This window comes from Cebidichthys violaceus, unplaced genomic scaffold (genome assembly GCF_023349555.1).
Source record: "Cebidichthys violaceus isolate CVI_PGR_0920_01 unplaced genomic scaffold, fCebVio1.0.p SCAF_14, whole genome shotgun sequence".
NCBI classification, from domain to species: Eukaryota; Metazoa; Chordata; class Actinopteri; order Perciformes; family Stichaeidae; genus Cebidichthys; species Cebidichthys violaceus.
Genome location: NW_027176307.1, coordinates 1,366,686 through 1,389,328, shown reverse-complemented (window position 1 = coordinate 1,389,328; position 22,643 = coordinate 1,366,686). Strand labels below are relative to the sequence as shown.

Below are 22,643 nucleotides of genomic sequence, written 5' to 3'. Positions count from 1 at the left end.
AGTAGTAAAGAAATCCCATTTCGACACGTGGACACCATGTTGTTCCACCATCACAGTTCTATATCTTAAATTATCTTTCTGACACTCCATGTCAAATGCTAAATTTAGTTTGACTCTTAATAAATGTACTGTTTATGGACTGTCATGTCTGTTTAATGGATCACACTTACCCAATGACAAACTGCATTCCCAGACTACATATATTCCTCGTATTACTTCAAAGTACACTGATGTACTGTAATTTTTAAGTAATCTGGTTTTATAACAAAAGTAGAAGCATAACTACCTGATCTTTCTTTTCGTCTGACGTGATCAAAGACGTACATGCACTGTACTTCCTCTGCTTGACTTCTGAACTAAGCACTTTTTGCTTGGTTGTGGATTTGTCTTGCTGATTATAAACAAATTGTCATGGATCACACAAAATGTTTAACTTTCTTTCTGGCACCTTTGCACTCTTGTTGTACTTCTTAAGCTCCTTCTCAGATGCTCTTCATGTCTACATACATTTTAGCTTCCTCCACCTTTCACTCATATTACGGACTTCATTTCACATTAAACTATTGGCCAAAAAAAGTAAATGTAATAATCACAGTTCTGCTAACAGCCAACAAGCTGCCCTGACGCTTCTGATGAAATCATATAAGTTTGATTATGAGCAGCAAAAACCTGTATGATGTAGTAAGCTCAATGCTGAGAGTACCAGATGCATTACGAATTGAATTATTCCTCCTATGCAAACAATTACTTTTCACCTCTAAAGAGATTCCCGTGATTCATACATATGATTTAAAAAAAACCAACCTGTTGTTGTAAAACGGACACAGGCACAGCACGTTATTTTAGACATTGTATAAAGCACAGAGAACAATTGACTAAAGTTGCCGTCTGCTCTGCATGTAGTGGGTTCTTTTACAGCAACTTTAAACAACTTTAATAAACTTCCCTTGTCAGTGTTTCCCAATAACATTGGATGGTAAAAGTTAGAAAACTTTAGATTAGTGGTGGTCAAGTCATCACGGCACTAAACCATTCTCTGATCGAAAAGCTGCACTAACTTTAATAACTCTATATTATCATTCACACCTGGATGTTGACTTGTCACTTCTCCAGCGAACCTGAAGGAGCTGATCTCCCAGACCATAACCAGCTGGGCTCAGGAGTCTCACATCCAGGACCCAGAGCTGGTCAGAGTGATGTTCAGCCTGCTAAGGAGGCAGTATGATGGCATCGGGGAGCTGCTCCGGGCCATGAAGAAATCCTACACCATCAGTGCCGCCTCCGTGCAGGATGCTATTAACCTGCTGGTATCTCTGGGTCAAATCAGGTCTCTGTTGTCAGTACGCATGGGCAAGGAGGAGGAGAAACTCATGATTGATGGACTCGGGTAAGAAAATGTGATGCAATAAACGCAGACATTTCTCAAGTATTATTATTTTTTATTAAATGTAAATTGTGATGTGAAATAATGATTGTTAATAGTAATTATAATTACACACATGCATTGAAGACAGGGTTGGTATTCTTGAGAAACTAGCAAGAGTACGCTAGAGCCAACCCAACGCAGTGTTACAAACTCTTTGCTAATAGAAGTAGCTAGCAGCACTAGCTCCAAATGTGGCTAAATACAGCAGGAACGTCGCCAAGTCACCACACTGACAGCCTCTCCATTCAGGCCTCACTCTTTTAAGCCACTCCTCCAAAATTATCATTAGGAACTTAAACGTATAATGAATGAAAACAACAAACATTGCTATTGTTAGTACTCATAGCTGTTAAGCTAACGGCTGGTGGAAGACTCGAGCGATGGCTTCACGGGCAGAATAATCGCAGGCAGGCAGGTAGGTAGCCGTGTTCAGTCGCACATCAAAAATGTTTTTGATGATAATTACCAACCCTGTCTTTAACACAGCCGGGCACTATTTCCAATGTGCTGTATATTGCCTCAAAAATGTGGGATGTAAAACACATTCTCTAATTATTTCCATGTGTTCCCAGTGACATCATGAACAACAAGGTTTTCTACCAACATCCCAACTTGATGAGAGTGCTGGGCATGCACGAGACCGTCATGGAGGTCATGGTCAACGTTCTGGGAGGTGACAAGTCACAGGTACGAAGGCCTGACCGCATATTTACATTTTGAGACTCGATAGGACTATCAGTGTTAGCTGTACTCAACCCGGTACAACCCAGTGCTGTCAAGTCAATAGTTGACAAACCATCTCAACTTAAGGTCCAATTGTCAAGTAAAAAGGGAGAAAATACATTCAACACTTCAGACTTCAAGACTGTCAGACTTCAAGGTTATGTGTGTTTAAGTAAGTAAAAATAACTTTTGTTTGTTTACAAGAAAGCTTCACAGGGCACCTTTAACCTGCCTTTTGAACAGAGGAGCTTAGTTCAAATGTATCTTCCTGAACTGTTATATCTGCCCCCTTCAAAGCTTCTTACTCCCAGCTTAGTAAAATCTCAGGGCCTCAAAAATATCAGGGTGGAGCGTACAGCACTGAACTGTTAAGTTTCTGATTTAGATCAGTTTTGTACTTGCGACTACTTGATTAAACCTATGCCCCGACAGACGCTAATCTTTTATTCCTAATAGGTTTTATACTGATCTCAGGAAAGCACTTTGTAGCCTAAGATGTTGAAGTTAGCCAAGATCAACAACCTAATACTCAGAAAAGCCACAAGGGTAACGGAGAGGGCAGAGGAGGGCGAGAGAGGGGTGAGAGCGAGGCCTCTCAAGTCTGTCCTTTTTGGGCAGTGCTGACAGAAGCTGAAAGAGATGGTTGTGATTTAATGCCACATCCAGTGCCAAGCATGAATTAAACCCTAGACAGGAAGACCTCAGAGAGACATTTAGGCCTTCACATCTGACACTGACAGTCTCATCACACAGTCTCGGACATAAATTCCAGACCAGTTTACAGCCACTTGATATGTGCACTTCACTAACTGTGGCCATATAAAGTGGCATTACCACAGCAATATTTTCCCTTACAATTACATATTGATGATATGTTACAATTCTGTTACACAATCAAAGTATAAAATGAACACACTACAAAAAAAAAGTTTCAGAATGGGTTTTCTGTTTTTAACCCCAGACTTTAATAAAATGCTGTTTCCCAGTCGTGCCCAGTGCTTCCACACAGGTAGCTTTTTCACAAAGGCTTAGAGACGGGGAATTGCTTTGGCTGTCAAACACCGTGATAAATCTATCTTTTAGAAGTGTAAACATTTGGCACCGTTGCTAGCCGAACAGTAAGGGCAACTTGTCCGATGATGAGTGTGATTTTCTGTGCTGTTCATATTTGGAGAGTGTAATTTGCCTGAGATAAGGTGTGGATTTATGTCAGAAATTGATAGTGAAATTACTTCACTCTTAGATTTATGCTCACTGAACACTTGGAGTGAAGCCACACTAGAAGGAGGATGATAAAGGGCTAACGGCATTATATGCATGAGGACTTGGAGGTGAAATGATTTTCCGGTTGTGTTCTGAACAGAAAATAGATTTTCTTTATTGATTATACTTTAAGCTTTTCTCAGGGCCGAGCATATAAGACTCCAGACATATCCAATAGATTAAAGTTGACCTTAGCCCCTGCTATAGCTTATTTGGAGAACGGCTGAAACTTCCAAAAGTACGCTACTGACTATGTCAAGCAGAAATGGGAGAAAGAATCAGGACTCAAGATATCTGAAGATGATTGGAATGATATATGGTAAAGTTGGGCTGAGACTACCAACTCAAGGTCCTGGAGAGAGTTCCGTTTAAAGAAAATAATATATTTTGCAACTACAAAGCTTTATTTGTGAAATGGGGTTAACCGGGACAGGCGAAGCATTTCAGAGATGGAGAGAAAATGTTGCCCATAGTTTACCGTAGCCTTCTGCTGACCCCCTCAGCCGTCACGGCGGCTGCACTGCAGGCTAATTCATTAGAGCGATGGAGAGAAATGTTGCTTATAGGCTAAACTATTAGAGAGATGAAGAGATGGCCTGCTGTTTGGGCCTATCCTCTGCAGCCACTGCTGCACCAAAGCATGGGGGAACCAGGAAGCCAACCAGCATAGCCCGCCTGCCAATTCTGCCCCACTTCCATACAACACAGAAAAAAGATCAGAACGAAGTTGTCATTTATCTGGCGATAACGAGCATTGAGTTGTTGAATTTGATTAATTTAACGGCTGGCCAGTAAGCCAGCTACCTTTCCAATTCCATTTTCATTATCAAAAAACTTGCTAGCCAGCATTAACTAACGTGATCCATTGAATTATTCTGCCCACAAAAGTACGTCATCATGGTAGGTTACAAGTTTAATGTTGCCATGTCAACCCCTTCTTTTTGCCTGAAAATGTTAATAAAAGTAAAAGTGTTGGACTTTAGCACATCTTCACATTTGTGTTTTTATTTTGTGTCCACAGGAGATCGCCTTCCCGAAGATGGTGGCCAGCTGTTGTCGTTTCTTGTGCTACTTCTGTCGCATTAGCCGCCAGAACCAGAAAGCCATGTTTGACCACCTGAGCTACCTGCTGGAGAACAGCAGTGTCGGGCTGGGTAAGTGCTTGTAGCTTCACAAAGGAGACGGTCTACTCTCCTTCTCTCTTCTGACAGTTGCCTTTCAGCAGTTTCTTCTATTATAGTTAGTGTATATCATTCTGAGAGAGGAAGACAGAGGTTTAAAGATGTATGGGAAAAATGTAAACATAAAGGGTGAACGGAAGGTACTGAAAAAAAGATTTTCAGAAGAGGAATATGTGATGGTGAGAAAAAGTTAAAGGCTATAGTGGAAGAGAGAAATATTGAGAGAAGAAGTCAAATGGACTACTTGACACTTCAAATTTCTTTGAATTTTCCCAACAGTAGAAACGTGCCCTTTTGCGACTCCCAAAATAATGCAAAAATGTTCATTGAAACCAATAGGTGCCACTTGCTGGAGTGTTTTTTCAGCTAATTAAAGTTCAGATACAAACGTATCGCCCACAGTATGCCAGGGGATCGAGGCAGAAAAACTAGGGACCGGGAATATTTAGTCATGCCGGGCAGGACTGATGAGTCACCGGGCTCTGTCTGCTGCTGCTGCTGCCTCTGTTGCTTCTGTAAACTAAAGCTCCTGCCTGTGAAAGAGGAGATGGTGTGGAGAAGACCAATGAATGCCAACGCACCAGTTTATTATGCCTAACATCAAACATTTGATATTTGCTTCCTCATAAATCCCGTCCGTCAATGTGAAGCTGCTGGGAGACGTGCCTTGTGTTCTGTTTCTGTCCAACTTTGCCTGCATGAAGGACGTCGTTATAATTATAAACCAATGACTGATCTATTTGTTTCAATCTAAATTGCCTGTGCACAACTATTCTCAGAGTATGTGCCCAATGAGAATTGAGAATATATCAATTAATGTAGGCAGCGAGTGTTTTTGCACATTGAGTCCCAGAGGATTCATTAAGTTATGATTAATTATCTGCACATTAATTATCTCAACATTTTTGAGAAGTTGCTTGTCAAAACAAGCATCGATTGCAATAATGAGCATTGTAGTAAATAGGAGACATACAGTATATCTGTGAAACATTCTATACGTCATTTCTATTAGGTATATTTTATTATACTTGTCATAATGTGTATTATGTTCGCAACTCTTATTGAGCAGCATTGAAGCGATAAAGCATTTTCAGTTCAAAGCCATTTTCTATATCATATCATATGGAGATAGACTGCCCCCTGTTGTTTAGCACGGCGCAAACTCTTACCCGTGTGTGTGTGTGTGTGTGTGTGTGTGTGTGTGTGTGTGTGTGTGTGTGTGTGTGTGTGTGTGTGTGTGTGTGTGTGTGTGTGTGTGTGTGTGTGTGTGTGTGTGTGTGTGTGTGTGTGTGTGTGTGTGTGTGTGTAGCTTCTGAAGCTATGCGCGGCTCCACTCCGCTGGATGTGGCAGCGTCGTCGGTGATGGACAACAACGGCCTGGCTCTGGCCCTGGAGGAGCCTGACCTGGAGAAGGTTTGTTACTTGAGCAAACAAACCAACATGTTTACGAACATTAAGTCCAACATCTGCTGCAATTACACCGTTATTGATCCTTGAAACATGATTATTTATGGCACCCAGTGGTTTCAAGCTGATTACCAGCCAGTGTTTGTTCCTTTTTATCATGACCTCGAGTTATTTGTTGTTGTAGCAGATTAATCTGCTGTATGATGGACTTAACTTGAGTGTTAAATACTATTTCAGGCACTGTAAAATTGCAAATTTGTAGGAAATTGCATTAAACATGCTGAGATGAGAGAACCAGATCTTTTTGTAGTAATTAAGTTTAAATTCACTATAACAACCTTTTAGTCTAAAAGCACACATACAGGGAAAGTAAGATGATATTCATCTTGATGGTATGGGTGGGCGATATATCAAATATACTCAATGTATTGCGACTTGTTCTATGTGTGATGTAGTAAATTAGTATATATCCCGAATCCTGAGTACAAATATTATTTGTTGCGTAATTTTTGTAAGCTGCCTCCATGAGACTCCCTTTGGTGTTTCGCTTCTCCCGCTGTCCCCTCCCTCTCACAGACGCACTGCGCAAGTGTGTGTGTGTGTGTGTGTGTGTGTGTGTGTGTGTGTGTGTGTGTGTGTGTGTGTGTGTGTGTGTGTGTGTGTGTTGTGCGAGCATGGAGGTGTTGATGGGGCGTGTGTTGTTGTATCTGAAGGGAAACGAGGAAATAGCCTGAAGAGAGCAAAAAAGGTGGAGCACCAAAAGCGAGTTTAGGCAGTAGGTGTTGAAGTCTGAAACTATAATGGAAGATGCCGGCCTTCACCTTGAAAGGACTATCAAACTATGAGCGTGTAGGAACTGACTTTATTAATCACGTGGTATTATATCCTTTAAATAAAGAATTCTGTTTTCTGTGATATTAGCAGATTCTTATCCTTAATTCTTATTACAACTCCTCACTGCTGACTTTTTGTATGGTGAAAGTGAGCCAGACAGATATAGAAACCTCGACCCACCCAAGTTTTCTCATTAGAATATGATGTATGATTTTGTTCCGTCTGAATAAGCTTGCTCAGCAAATGCCTTCAAGCCGTCACTGTTTTTCATACTGACAGTCAAGAAGACAAAATATGCCATTATAATACCCAGGAGTGTGTGAATTTCTGTGTGTGTGTGTGTGTGTGTAGGTGGTGACATATCTGGCAGGCTGTGGTCTTCAGAGTTGTGCCATGCTGGTTGCTAAAGGTTACCCAGACCTCGGCTGGAACCCCATAGAGGGCGAGCGCTACTTGTCCTTCCTGAGGTTCGTCGTCTTCTGCAATGGTATGTCGACTTTCGTACTGAGTGCACAACGTACATAGAGTAGACGCTGACTCATCCTTTTGTGAATAACTGAAATCACCACCTTTTAATTAAACGCCTGTCTCCCTGTCGTGTTTGTTTACCAGGTGAGAGTGTGGAAGAAAATGCCAACGTGGTGGTGAAGCTGCTGATCAGACGTCCCGAGTGTTTCGGCCCCGCCCTGAGGGGAGAGGGAGGTCAGGGTTTGCTGGCTGCCATGAATGAGGCCATCAAGATCTCTGACGACCCTGCCCTGGACCTGCCCAAGACTCTCTCTGTGGTCACGAACGGGTATGAATCCACACCAGTTTCTTACATGCTGTTGAAAAGCCTGAGAATCGGCATTAAGATCATCACAGGACACTAAAAACCCACTGAGCTCTCACTAGTGTTGACTTTGTGGTGAATTGTTACGTTTGGTTAGATTTGCCTGTGTGTTTCTGAGCTCAGCGAAACAAGCATTATTCTTAGTTATTAGACTAATTAACAGTGCAAATCAGGTTGAATTTGAATTTCTGTTCATTCACTATGAGGAGAGTGAAGTTTACTTCTTACGCCTGCACAAAGGAACTGGAAATACAGGAATGTATTGCTTTGTTTTAATCAGAACTTTTATCATCTGATCGACTTTCCTCCCAAAACAAGAAAATCATCCAGCCATGTTTTAAGACATTTAAAAATACTCTTCTTAAAAGCTCATTTACTCATTCTCCCTCATACCATATGTATAAGTATGCAAATGTGTTTAGTAGCTGTTATAACACAAAATCATGCTTGTAGACATACGCCTCTGAAAACTCATTATCCTGTACAGTGAAGCTCAAACATCCAAGTGAAGAAACAATAAGGAGGGGGGGGGCTTTAAAATCTCCCTGTAATGGTGCAAAAACATCCTTCAGCTTTTTTTCATCATCTTGCTATATACAATTTTAACAATTAGTTAGTGTTTCAGAGAGGTTTTTTTTAACTTATCCTGTCTTTTTCAAGTTGAGGGGTGTCCCAGACTAACAGGGGGGGTGTGTGAAGAAGATTGATAGACAGACGAAACACTTTTTTTTTTTTTTTTGTTACCCGGCCTGCTAGAGAGAGAGAGAGAGAGAGAGAGAGAGAGAGAGAGAGAGAGAGAGAGAGAGAGAGAGAGAGAGAGAGAGAGAGAGAGAGAGAGAGAGAGAGAGAGAGAGAGAGAGAGAGAGAGAATAGGCTATATATCATGATTTATTGGGAGAAAAAAGCAATTCTCGTTAAAACCAGACATATTGCGCCCCTATATAGCCCGAATGGAATGATCTTTTGTTTCATGACCTAATTTTACCGCCACTGCAGCGAATCATGCTCCTTAGATCGAATCCTCGACTTCGGGGTCACCCCTTTTCAATATACATTTTAACAAAAAATAATAACAGCTGGGAACAGTGATAAAATTATTTTTAAGTAAGTCTTGAATAACCAAACATTAAAGCGAAGACATAACTTTACCATCACACAGAACTGCTTGTCTAGTTAGAGGTTTAAGAGAAGAGAATAGAGCAGCCTTGACATTGATGGAAGCTGTGAGTAAAGCTGTGTAGAACGTGTCGGGGCCTTGCCTGCTCACATCATTATGCAAAGACTGTAATACACTGACTGCATTTCAATGGGGTAGGTTAGTATTGGATGAAGTGAGGCGAGGGATTGGGAAGCGAGTCAAAATCAATGTGTATAACTCAGTGGCCTGTCTGGAGATCATGTATTGTGCTTATAATTCCTCACATAACTGCTGGAATCTATTTCTCTTCTGGAACCCATTTTCTTCTCAAATTGCCTTGAATCAAATGACTAATTGAGCTAACGGTTCCTGATTGTCTTCGTAAGAGGGAGGTGTGCAGCATCCTATATAGGTGTGTTTGTGCGTTTCAGGTCTGGTGAGGAAGAAGGAGAAGTTATTCACATGGGCAACGCCATCATGTCCTTCTACTCGGCTCTTATTGACCTGCTGGGACGCTGCGCTCCAGAGATGCATGTGAGCTGCTTTTTCCATCATGCACAGACTCACTTTCATGTTATCACCGTCCTCTAAACAATAACCGAGGCCTCTAGAAAATCTGAAACGACTTCAGATTGTACAGAACTCTTTTAACCACAACCAAGAGGTACGATCATACCACGCCTGTTTTAGCCTCTTTACATTGGCTCCCTGTTTGATCCTATTGATTACCCTCAAAGCTCTTCATGACCTGGCTCCAGACTATACAGTATTTAAGACCTTTTAATCCCCCGTGAACATTTGCCTCGTTTGACATCCACTGGCGTTGGTCTTCTGACTCCAGCAGAGCACAGCCTGAAAACTAAAGAGGACAAAGCGTTTACAATCTCTCTCTGGGATCTGTCTAACTGTCTGAGTCAGTGTCATCTTTTAAGTCTCTTCTGAAAACATTTATCGGAAAAGCTCATCTGATCTAGATTTTATCTGAGCTGCCCGTTTATGTTATTAGTTTTCAAATTTCTTATTACTTTAAGATTTTTAATTCTGCCTTTAATGTATTTTATCATTAATTTTGGTATTTTATCTCCTTTTCGACCATGATACACTTATTACTTTGTTTTGATAAGTCCTCTATAGATAACATTTATTATTATTATTTCCTTTTTGTGTCTATTGCAGCTTATCAATGCGGGTAAAGGTGAAGCGCTGCGTATCCGAGCCATCTTGCGCTCTCTGGTTCCCACGACTGACCTGGTGGGCATCATCAGCATCCCCCTCAAAATGCCAGTGCTTAATAAAGGTATGTTGGTCTTAGTGGTTGTTGGTTTTGAATAACAAAAGATAAACAGGAATAATGCAGTGGAACCGGGTGCAGCAACAAAAACAAGCAACGGTCAGTTTAAAAAGTCTAATAGCAGCCAAAAGTGACACAGAAAATCCTCCAACCGATGCAGAAAAAGGGTTTTTTTGGACGAAAGACGAACACTCGTAGCAACGATGTAAATAATGATTTCAAATGTATTTTCCTTCATTTATATATTCTGCACGGTATTAAGTGACAAATTGGACCACCATAAGATGTACAATTATTACCTACGCTGTTGTGACACAGTTTATTTAGGCTGTTCTTGCAAATAATGCTCTCTGCTACATGGACATAGAGAAAATTACTCTTTAAAAATCCTTGCCCTTAATGGCCTAAATGTTGATTTTGACTTTGTATTGTAATACCTAGGCATCCCACTACCTCTGTCTTTCAGCTTTTTATGTTTTTTTTAAAAATGGAATTATTTTTTATCTATGTAGAATAATATTTTTCTGTTTGTTTGTTCGTTCCAAATCTATTCGTGAGATATTATGCATTTCCCTTGCGGTCTCCTCTTTAGGAACGGAGTCAGTGCTCAATACCCTTGAGAAACTGTCATGTTAAAACGTTGGTAAATTATGAAATCATTTTTTATATCGTGGCTACGAATGTGTGACTATCTTCCATCACACTTTTGCTTTTATTGTGGTCAGCAACTATCCAACACTGGTGTGCATTCCTCCTCTCACCTCATCCTGACACTGGTCTCACAAACAGCACTCTGATGACACATTTTGATTTAAGCCGAATATACAAACATAAGCGACAATATATCAGACTCTAATTTTCTCTGCTGCCTACTGAACTAACATGCTACATTACTTACATTAATGTATCTGCACAACTCTTCTCAGCTCTCCTAAGCTCTGGAGGTATATCATGAAAATGTGTCGTACCAGCCAGGCTTTCAGGACTGAATATCTGCTCACTTCTCCCAGAAAAAAAGTGTGCCTACAAGGTGTTTCTAGCAACTTTGCAGCTTGTGCTTTTCTTCATGATTTTAGGTGTAGTTATCATTTTACTTATAAAAAAAAAAAAAGCGCCATCTTCAGCAGTAATCGCACAAGAAAATTACCTTCATATCCAATTTTCTTAATGACATTTTCTTAAAAGAAAGCAAGCTGTGTCTTTAATGACTGAACTCATTTTTCTTTTGTAATAACTTTCCACAGCTTATCATTCCTGAACTCACTTTGACCTTAAATACAGTTATGTTTTGTTTCTACATCTTTTGTTCATAATGTATCATTACATAATTAGTATTGTTTCATACTGTATTAAAAGATTCACTTTTTAAGTGAAATACGCTTAAACAGTCAGGAATACTAAGAAAAGTATCAAATTAAACGGAAACAATAAATACAATGTTGACACTGAACTGAAACTTTTTCCCCCTAAAATGTGTTTAACCTTCAGATGGTACACTGACAGAACCTGACATGTCAGCCTGTTTCTGTCCGGACCACAAGGCCTCCATGGTGCTCTTCCTGGAACGAGTGTACGGCATCGAGGACCAGAGCTTCCTGCTCCACATGTTGGAGGTCGGCTTCCTGCCTGACCTGCGAGCCTCTGCGTCTCTGGACACGGTGAGTGAGAGGAAACCCCGATAACTTAGCAAACCTTCACCTTCAAACTTTCATTTTGTTACTCACTAACAACCAAAACATTTGTTTCCCACGTATCTTAAAAGAGCACATTTTAGCCTGTAGTTGCACAAAGTAAAAGTGCTCGTTGCTAGCATGTGTAACATTAGATCTTTGTCTTCTCTATCGCTGTTCATGTTGCATTTCTAACTGTAATGGTGTTGTCATCATAGCAATCATTCCTGTGCACACAGGTGAGTTGGCGTTTCCAGTTTGCTCATTAGATAAATGAGAGTAATAAATAATAAAAACTAATAATTTAGTGGCATCTAGTGGTGAAGTTGCAGATTGCAACTAACTTCAAAACCCAGTGTTAGGTTTGTCTGTTTTGGGAAACTGTAGCAACATATCGGGGCAACTCGGTGGACTCTGAAGAAGAACTGCTCCACATGTAGACATGAAGGGCTCATTCTAAGCTAAGAAAACACAAAGATTCTTAGTGTCAGGTGATTAAACAATAATAAAAACAGAGTTATGAATATCATATTCCTTTTCTGCTAATAGATCTCCCTACATCCTACATACTGGACCTTTTAACACATATTTATTCTTTTTGCTGGTGCCGGGAGCTTATTTCCACTCCAACCTTCTATTAATCATTAGATGTGGAGAGATGTGTTTTGTGCCTCTTCATCCTTTAGTTCACATGTATTGTATTCCGTTCCTCAGGAGGTGTTGAGCACCACTGAGACGGCGTTGGCCATGAACCGGTACATCGGCTCGGCCCTGCTGCCTCTGCTCACCCGCTGCGCCGCTCTCTTCAGCAACACGGAGCACTACGCACAGCTGATTGACTCCACGCTGCAGACAATCTACCGGCTGTCCAAAGGACGCTCGCTCACCAAAGCCCAAAGGGACGCCATCGAGGAGTGCCTGCTGGCTATCTGCAAGTAAGGCCCGCTGAGCTTTGATCAGACTCGGCTGAGGGAAAGTAATAACGGGGGGAGGTGGAGATCTGCAGAGGCTACACCGTTATTCTTTCAAACAATGGCACTGTCAAATGGCTTGCCTCAGGGTTCAGCACAACACGTATTGAACAGAACAGGACAAACTGCAGGAAACGGTGACATTTGGCATAATAGATTAATGCTGTATTACCACTTAACCAATCTTTTGTCACTTTTAGACTCCAATAATCTGATATTTTTGACTTTATAACATTTATTCAGTGAAAGCAGGTAAACTTCAGTAGTGATTCAAATGAATTGTTACCTAAAACCCTGAATGTTTATTTTGTCAAATGAATAAGGCTAGATATGTAAGATGTGCAACTTGCCACAAATAGTAATACTGCCTTACTAACTAAACAATTTCAATTTTATAAGGGCCGAATTTAGCATCAGCAACATTATACTTTACTAACAGCCAATTTGGTATTGACAGAATGATCACACTGATACTTTGTAACCACATAATGTTAGCAGCCATTTTGAATGTCTTTGACAGTTTAACCTCGACTGACCCTGAATCATGCAGCTTTGTGAATACACATAGATAAGGCCACATTTCAGAGTACATTTATATTTCAGTTCAGGTGCTCAGCTTGGTCTAATTGCACATGAGAGAATTAAATCAGATACGTGTGCTGTGTATAATAGATTGAATCTGCAGTTATTATAGCTATTGTATCCAATTTACGATACCTAGGGAGTCTCGAATCACTGCACCTGTATTTTTATGATTCACTAATGTAATTCTTCTATTTCACAGGCACCTGCGTCCCTCCATGATGCAGCAGCTGCTCAGGCGGCTGGTGTTCGACGTTCCTATGCTCACTGAATACTGCAAGATACCTATAGGGGTGGGAGACAGTTTCTTTTCACTATTGTGCTTGATTTATTAGTTGAAACAAGAGTTATGGTATAATTATAACAAGCAATCCGAGGCATCGCATATTTCACAACCCATTTATTTTCCTCATTTGCTGTGTTGAACGCCCAGACATATTGTTTCCTCATCCAAGCATTTCTTTAAGTCAGTTTGAAGGCAGGTGACATGAGCCATCATGTATTTGACCCTTTATTCATGGACTACAGTATACATAGTAAAAACCTTATTGTTTGGCCATTGATGTGCAAGAATTTTTAATATAGTGGAACTAAAATCGTTATGTTTTCTTTCATATTTGATTTCTAGCTTCTGACCAACCACTATGAGCAGAACTGGAAGTACTATTGTCTGCCTTCTGGTATGGCCGGCTTTGGCATAGCCTCCGAGGAGGAGCTCCTCCTAACCAAGAAACTCTTCTGGGGAATCTTTGACTCCCTGTCTCAGAAGGTACAACCAGAAACCCTGTTGTGTAGATTATTCATTAAGATTCACTGACACTGTGCGTCTGTAGTGTTTATGATTTTAGAAAGCTGTATTACTTCTCTTTATTTTCTTTACCTAGTCTTCTTCTTGCTAATTTTACCTCTGAGAATAAATCAGGAGGCAAAGCAATTTGATGTCCTTAAATCGCTGCATAACTAAATGTTTAGTAGTGTATTGGTGTCTGCTCTCTAAAGCTGTTTGCTTTTGATTTTTAATATTCAGTTTTTTAGACAAAACTTAGAACAACAATAAACAAGAAAGTTCTTGGTAGTCAGGGGTAGTGAAATGAAAGCTCAATGGAGTGCCTGGGAGCAGTGCAGCTGAGACGAAGCCAAAACAGATGAATCATTTATCAGTCTGTGACAAGCCATCTCTTGGTGCAGACTTTATCCTGCTTTCTGTCTTTTATTTTGCCTCCTCATCGTTTTCTCTGCCTGTCTTTGCTCTACTCAGTCTAAGCAGACATGTCCTCATTCTGCTGATCTGTCTCTTCTGTAGAAGTATGACGCTGACCTTTTCAAAATGGCCATGTCATGCCTGTCTGCCATCGCTGGAGCCTTGCCTCCAGACTTTGTGGATGCCAGTCTTGGAGCGACACTGGAAAAACAGGCATCGGTGGATGCACAGGGCAACTTTGATCCTAAACCCATCAACACCGCCAAGTGAGTGGTCTGAAAAGGCATTTACTTACTTTTAGATTAAAAGGCACAATTTTGGAAAAAAATAAATCAAATATATAAAACTGTTGCACTTCTGCCAATGTTGGCTTTTGTTTAAAAATGGTAATTTAATCAAGATTGGTGGGTTTGTCTGTAAATCAAAACAAAGCTTTTGCTTTAAGTAAAAATAACTTTGAAATAACTATTTAAATATTATTTTCACTTTCTAGCATCTCTCTTCCTGAAAAGCTTGAGTACATTGCCAACAAATATGCAGAGCATTCCCATGACAAGTGGTCCTCAGAGAAGGTTAGTCCCTGTCCGTGTGGGTTTAAGGTTTTCCTCACCAATGCTGACATTTAATTCATGCCATCTCTGATAAATATTGATAACCTCATTTTTTTTAAATTTGTGTTCTGTCTGGTACAGTAGCATGCCTGGCCAGCAAGCACTCACAATATATAACTTAGTTTATATTCCTGAAATGCATAGTACTATAAGGCTGCAACTGTTGTTGCAGGTGTCAGCAGGCTGGAAACATGGAGACAGCCTGGACGAGCAGGACAAAACCCATCCACTGCTGAAGCCTTACAAAGCTCTGAGTGAGAAGGTACATACACACTGGTACATGCACACTGGTACATACACACTGGTTCATACACAGCTGCTGTTAGGGGAGCAGGAAGCATTCTTTCAACCGCTGATTGTGTATCAAACATAAGGTACTTTTTTTCTGAGTGAAAGAATTCTCTCACCGTGGCAAAGCTGTTTAAAGACGGACATAAGTTGCATGCAGGGGCAGAGCCAGTGTCGCAATTTCTTAAGAGGACAAATTAATTGGCCAACTTGAAAACTTGACTGGCATGGAAGAAAAGTTTTCAGTCAGGGTGAACCTCAAACACACATTTTTGAATGCGTCATGCTAAACTACTCATTAACATGAAACTCCAATAGAGAAATAACCTCTAAAAAAATGTAGAAAGTAGTTTTATTTACGCATCCGAATGGTTTGTCTTGTAAGAACATTTTCACCCACGTTGAACTGTCACACCAACTTTTGTGTGTTCAATATGTAGGAGAGAGAAACATACCGCTGGCCAGTGAGAGAGTCACTGAAGAGCATGCTGGCTATGGGCTGGAACATTGAGAGGACCAAGGAAGGAGACGCCATGTTCCAACAACGAGAAAGTGAAAAACAGAGAAAGACCTCTGAGTCTCAGGTAACATCCTGATGTAGGATCCACTTATTACGATCGTGTTTCCATCACAATTAGACATTAATGTTCACACAAACGTTTCCTTATTCACTATCTAACACACTTAAATTCACAAGATTCTCCTTTTTTAAGTTGTCTTTGTCTTTTGCTGTCGTGTTTTACCTTGCACAGAGTCCATCCCTAACTTAATCACACTACTTTAGGAACAACAACATTTAGACAGCGGCTGCAGTGTTTAACAGTGCCGTCTGTGGTGGGATGAGGTTGATCCAGCCTTGCAGAGTGAAGCCATGTGCTTCCTTAGCAAATAGTTTTTCCTCGTAAATTTGGCTCTTTAATCTCAGAGAATGGTCCCCGCTCTGTAACGTTTTACTTCTTAATATGCTTTCATATCATGATGGTTCTGTAACATCAAGTTTAATTTTCTCTTCTGAATGTTTAGCAGTGCTCATACCTACCACTGAAATGCTACTCTGTTTAGTGTAGCCAAACCAGACGCATCACTCCCTGTACAGAAGAGCATTTTTCCAGGAAAAAGCTACCAAAATGTTAAGAACTGCAAATGTTAAAACTATGAGTCAGATACAGCTGTAGTGTGCCAGCTAGCAAAGGGTAGTAAACCTCACATTGATTTGATGAGAAATATTAAAAATAACTGATGCATTTGTATTGAAATCTGGTTTGTTTTGTCTCTATCTGACTTTGTAGATTAATGGATTCAGTCCTGCTCCAATGGAGTTGCACAATGTCACTTTGTCTAGAGAGTTACAGGTTGGTTTTTGTTCAACTTTTTCTCATTGTTGTAATAATATGATCATTGTTCTAATATGCTCTAGTCTCAGTGTGCGAATTGTCTTGTTAACACAAACCCAATGTCTTCAGACTTGATTACATTTGAATGTGTGCTGTACCTGCAGGGCATGGTGGAGGTTGTAGCAGAAAACTACCACAGCATCTGGGCCAAGAAGAAGAAAACTGAACTCGTTGGCAAAGGTGTGTTAGTGTGCAGTTTAAAAATACGCTTGAGTTTCGGTAATTCTGACTAGTGAGCCGTGTAAAGCTGTATGAAATGATGTTTGAATTTGATTGGACTTGTCAGGAGGAGGGACCCATCCGCTGCTGGTTCCCTATGACACCCTGACAGCTAAAGAGAAGTACAGAGACCGAGAGAAGGCCCAGGAGCTCTTCAAGTTTCTGCAGATCAGTGGCTATGCCATCATAAGGTTACCCTCCTCTCCCTCCAGTTTGTCCTTCCTTAAATAAGTAACACTAAGAAACACAAAGCACAATGTCACAACAGCTCCAAATCAAAGTTTCCTATATTGTGTATGTCAGGCGAAACTTAACCAATATTTGTATCTGTCTAATCACAATATTTCCCTAAATTGACCGTGATTTCGCCTGACCTGTTAGACTGTGCTTAATGAAGTCATTCTAGTCTAAATTTTAATGAGCACTGCTATGAATACAAACCATTTTTTTCTTTATATCAAACACTTTGCTTTCGGTAATTGATTAAAAAAAGAGTAATTTGATCTAGAGAAGCACTGATCGATACAGAACATCGACACGGACACTAACGTCACAGACACACACACACACACACACACACACACACACACACACACACACACACAACATGACGTCGGTGTCGAAGTTCCTCAGTGTGAGAATCGGTCATTGTAAAATTGCAGTTGGTACATCCCAAATCTGAACAGTAACTATTTGTGATTTCTTGACTTTCTTCCCTCTGACAGAGGTCTGAAAGACATGGAGCAGGACTCATCATCCATGGAGAAGCGTTTTTCCTACAAGTTCCTCAAAAGGCTACTGAAGTACATTGACTCTGCCCAGGAATTTATCGCTCATCTTGGTGAGTGTGTGCCATTTTAAACACAAGTGCACTAAGAGGTGCTTTATATTGATTCAGAATTTGTCCTCGACGCTGACCTCGCCACTTAACACTGTTGTTAATCCAGAGGCTATGGCCACTAGTGGGAAGACGGACAAATCACCTCATGACCAGGAAATCAAGTTCTTTGCCAAGGTCTGGAACGCTTTTTGCAACAGAACCACTGACATGTTGTTGAATTTACTCTTAATAAAGCTGTAATTAAGGTTTGAGTCTCATCCCTGCATTTCTTCTCTCCAGGTGTTGCTTCCTCTGACGGATCAAACTTTCAAGAACCACGGTCTCTACTTCCTGTCCACGCCCAGCAAGAGCCTGAGCAGCTGTGGCTGTGCTTCCAACAAAGAGAAAGAGATGGTCACCAGGTACTGTGTAGGAGCAATGGATAATCTGTGTAGTCAGCCTTTTCCATTGTCAGGTTGTTGCTATTCAGAGATGTTTTGCAATGAAGTCCTCCCTTTTAGCTCAATGGGAGGAGTTCTCTTTAATATTGTCATCAGAACTTTTCTTATTTCCTTTGCTTACTTTGCTTTTTTTTTTCTTTGTTCTCTCTGAAGCTTTTTGTTCAACTCTGTCCTTACCGTCTTTCTTTTCCAGCTTGTTCTGTAAGCTGGCAGCTCTTGTCAGACACAGGATTTCTCTCTTTGGTAAGGTTGGCATTGCCTCTGTGTGCTCGTGTGCCCCTTTGCTTTGAAATCTCTTTCCTCGTCTACAGTAAATGTTTCTCTCACAGGAAGTGACTCTGCAATGATGGTGAGCTGTCTGGACATTCTCTCCCACACGCTTGACACCAGGTAAGTTCTCTGTATATGCACAGTGACCCATCAAGTAGGCAATAAAGCTAGTCTTGAGCACGCACACATTAGCCCCCGTGTTCCCTCCCCTCTCTCAGAACGGTGATGAAGTCCGGCTCAGAGCTGGTCAAAGCCGGGTTTCGGACTTTCTTTGAGAACGCGGCAGAGGACCTGGAGAAGCTGCTAGAGATGCTCAAACTGGGGAAGTTCATGCAGTCCCGTGCCCAGCTGAAGAGCGTCACACAGAGCATCAACTATGTGACTGTGGCGCTGCTGCCCATCCTCACTGCCCTCTTTGAGCACATCACAACATACGAGTTTGGACTGGACCTGCTGTGTGAGTTTGTGTTTATCACTCACTGATTTCAATTTTTTTTTTTTTACTTCATTTATATTGCGTTTTGTTTAAAAAGCAAACATGAATATAGCACAACGGGGCAGACAGCGATTGTAAATTGTGCTCAATTAATGGTGCTATCAGCGGCCACAATCCTTTCTTTGTGATTTTTTTTTTATGGAAGTAAAAAGTTTGCTGAATGTTTTTGTTTGTTTCAGTGGACGATGTGCAGCTGTCCTGCTACCGTATCTTGACTTGTTTCTACTGTCTGGGAACAGGAAAGAACGTCTTCGTGGAGAGGTAGGTGGCCAAACTTTTCTTAAACTCTGCAGCAGGACACACGAGCGGTACTGTCTATTTGATCATTACGTTTATGACTCCTTGGTAATGATTAATGGTTGCTATAATTTCTATCATCCACTAGAATTGATACCAAGGAGCTGTGAAATAGTATTTCATAAACTATATTATGCTTGTCACTGTTAATTAGGATATGTCTGTAAAGCTTTTTGATGAACTCGTATGTGTGACAAATGCACTCAGGACTTGAAGGAGGATTTATGATACCTCATGTACCCGTATACTTATTTAAAAATGTACTATGATACACTTATGCAATAGTTTCTGTGGTACAGTATGCGTTACAAAATGAAGGCAGAGATTTATTATTCAGTTATATTTCTAAACTATATCAACCTAGTGGGAAGGACACAACAGAAACACTTCATAATGTCAACTGTCTTTCATTAAAACCATTATTCTCTCAACTTACACTTCTTAAATTTACATGTGGATCTGCAGGCATCTTCCAGTGCTGGGGGAGAGCCTGGCGACTCTGGTGGGAGCCATGCCTGTGGCGTTCCTGGAGCCCCACTTAAACGCCCACAACCCTCTGTCTGTATTCAACACAAAGACCCCCCGAGAGAGAGCCAGTGAGTGTCCACCTAATGCTCCTTTTTATTTTGATCATTATCCCACTCATTTGCAATGTTTTGCTCTTCCTGTGTAACATTTATACTTTATAGTTAGCATTAAAAGTTGTCATTAAATGTTGTCTTTTTCTCTTCTAGTCCTGAGTATGCCGGACACGGTGGAGGAGATGTCTCCGGAGATGCCCCGTCTTGACAGACTGCTGAAAGATGTCAGCGACGTCTCAGAGTCTGGCGCTCGCTACAGCGACATGCCAGAGGTCAGAAGGACTGATGGGATATTTGAATGTATACAAACAGCTGCATTTTTTAGGCATTTGGTCCCACATGGTCACTGCTTGAATGCTAAAGAGTATCGTGGCGTAGTTACAAAAAGTCGCTATGGAACATGGTCTATATGAAGATGTGCATGTTATACTGTATGTCGTCCAAACTATGTCTTACTATGAAGTATTTTAACATAAAAAAATCATACAAATATATCCAAATATATGGATAATTTTGTCAGAAGTCAACAATAACATGTTTGATATTGATGGAAACTAGAAGAAGTCTAGCTTTCTAATCCACCTAAAAGAAACATGGCTAGAAACACCCTGCATCCACTTATTACAGGGAAAGAAGCAATCAAACTTTACTTCTTTTTTTTACCAAGGCATATGTTGTTTTTGGCAAAAAATTGCAGATTTTAGTTACCTACGGTTCCACAGTGAGCCTCAGGGAGGAGTCATCGGCCATCTTGGTCCCCTTAGACTCACTCTCAATGGTGGGAACTCGTCACCTCTGGTGGCTGTATCCGAAGACTGACACCATTGAGCTTCATGACATTCTTCTCTGAGGCGTAACTGTGGATACCCTTGTGTTCAGTGTTTTTTTGGAGACTGATGTTATATGTAACATGGCTATACGGAGATAAAATGTGGTTTAAATTAAAGCTCTTCATTGTGCATATATTTGTAAAAAAGCATGTCTAGTTTAAAAAAAAAACCTTCACTGTTCAACTGAAATGTGACTAAATTGTTCAACAAAGATTACATGGATTTGAGTGTAGGGCTGTTATTAGACCTTATCAGTGTGCTGCACATCCAAGATTTAAGTAACTATTCACATAAGATTTTTATACCTACGTGACATATTTGCACAAATGGATTTGTACAACTCTTGTGTTGCCTCAAAATCAACCATGCAGACATTTCAACTTGAGCCTCTCTCCTGCAGGTCATTGAGGTGGTCTTTCCCATGCTGTGTAACTATCTGTCCTACTGGTGGGAGAAAGGTTCGGAGAACTCTCCTCCAGGGGCCCAGTGCTGCACTATGGTGACCTCTGAACACCTCAGCTTAATTTTGGGAAACATCCTCAAGATCCTGAACAACAACCTGGGCATCGATGACGCCCCCTGGATGAAGAGGATCGCAGGTAAGTGCCAGGCTCCAGGCCGTTAGAGAAAGACTGAATATGATTTGAAAGGGTTTCATGCAGGTTCGTATTCTGTTTTTTCCAGACTTGCAAAGGCAGGGCTTGTAATAGGTTTATTTTACTTAGTTGGGAAACGGAAGAGAGAATTTTACAAATGAATCTTCATGGAAGCATGCAATTACATGTCATCAGGTGGTGAGTTTTGTTCTCAACAGATAGAAACTGCCCTGCTGTCTCCTTTTCTCTTTTAAATAATATTAACAAACAAGTGAAGCTTCAGCATAATAATAAAATCTCTCCAAAGTTATTCTAAATGATGACGCCCTTGTGGAAACCTTAATTTTGTTTTTGTAGAATATTTGCATGTATTAGTGCTCATTCCTCAGTGGGAGTTCAGGAAAGGCCAGATAAACATAATTGGCTGCTGTGAAGGCAGATAGCCTGAAGCATTTTCTCACTTTTTAAAACCACATTTGAATATTTTATGAATGTAGAATATGCAAGTTAAACAAGCAAAAAGTTCCTATGCTGTATCCTGTATTAAACTATCTTTTCAATATTATTTCCTGTTTCCATTGTCTCTGTCTCCAGTCTACTCTCAGCCAATCATCTGCAAGGCTGGAGCAGATCTGCTGAGGACCCACTTCCTGCCCACACTGGACAAACTGAGGCAGAAGACAGTGAAGGTGGGAGCTTAAAATATAATGTACATTGTATCCTATGCTCAATGACACTTGTGGGTAAAGTAGATTTTTTTGCTGACTCCATCGTAAGGGGCTGAATTTATAGTGTATTTATGGAGCAGTCAGTAGTCAGAAGAGCTGGTCCACGAACTTTATGCTTAGTCACACCTGCTGAGAGTAACAGTAACTCTGTCACTTACTGAGAGAGCATACAGGGAGGAGATTATTACCGCTGAGTTGGAAGGGGTCTTGTGTGAGGACATTTTTGCTAATGCATTGATTGCTGGAGATGAGTTGTTGATGTGCTGCAAACGAAGGTTGTGGCTGAAGAGGAGCTGCTGAAGGCCGACGGTAAAAGTGACAACCAGGAGGCCGAGCTGCTCATCCTGGATGAGTTTGCTGTGCTCTGCAGAGACCTCTACGCCTTCTACCCCATGCTCATCCGTTATGTGGACAACAACAGGTACAATATCAGCAGAGAAAGAATAGTCTCTATTGCAAGATTTTCAGGGGGATTTTTTTTATCATCAAACATTAGTTTGTCCAGTTTTAAACATCATGATTGTTTTCCTGTA

At 40.8% G+C, this 22,643-nt stretch overlaps 1 protein-coding gene across 1 annotated transcript in view; it reads left to right on the top strand.

The window, feature by feature from the left end:
* ryr3 (ryanodine receptor 3) overlaps positions 1-22,643 on the top strand; it is a 109,118-nt gene that overhangs the window by 65,351 nt on the left and 21,124 nt on the right. Inside the window, 31 exon segments of the mRNA XM_068708420.1 lie at positions 1,114-1,387; positions 1,999-2,113; positions 4,434-4,566; positions 5,903-6,006; positions 7,186-7,321; positions 7,447-7,630; positions 9,236-9,338; positions 9,981-10,101; positions 11,584-11,753; positions 12,480-12,700; positions 13,521-13,611; positions 13,947-14,087; positions 14,622-14,785; positions 15,013-15,091; positions 15,303-15,392; positions 15,859-16,002; positions 16,708-16,770; positions 16,917-16,992; positions 17,099-17,222; positions 17,757-17,872; positions 17,979-18,046; positions 18,152-18,273; positions 18,506-18,555; positions 18,642-18,702; positions 18,801-19,039; positions 19,258-19,339; positions 19,841-19,971; positions 20,110-20,228; positions 21,187-21,385; positions 21,977-22,071; positions 22,386-22,531. Of these exon segments, the coding sequence (XP_068564521.1) occupies positions 1,114-1,387; positions 1,999-2,113; positions 4,434-4,566; positions 5,903-6,006; positions 7,186-7,321; positions 7,447-7,630; positions 9,236-9,338; positions 9,981-10,101; positions 11,584-11,753; positions 12,480-12,700; positions 13,521-13,611; positions 13,947-14,087; positions 14,622-14,785; positions 15,013-15,091; positions 15,303-15,392; positions 15,859-16,002; positions 16,708-16,770; positions 16,917-16,992; positions 17,099-17,222; positions 17,757-17,872; positions 17,979-18,046; positions 18,152-18,273; positions 18,506-18,555; positions 18,642-18,702; positions 18,801-19,039; positions 19,258-19,339; positions 19,841-19,971; positions 20,110-20,228; positions 21,187-21,385; positions 21,977-22,071; positions 22,386-22,531 (3,961 nt within the window).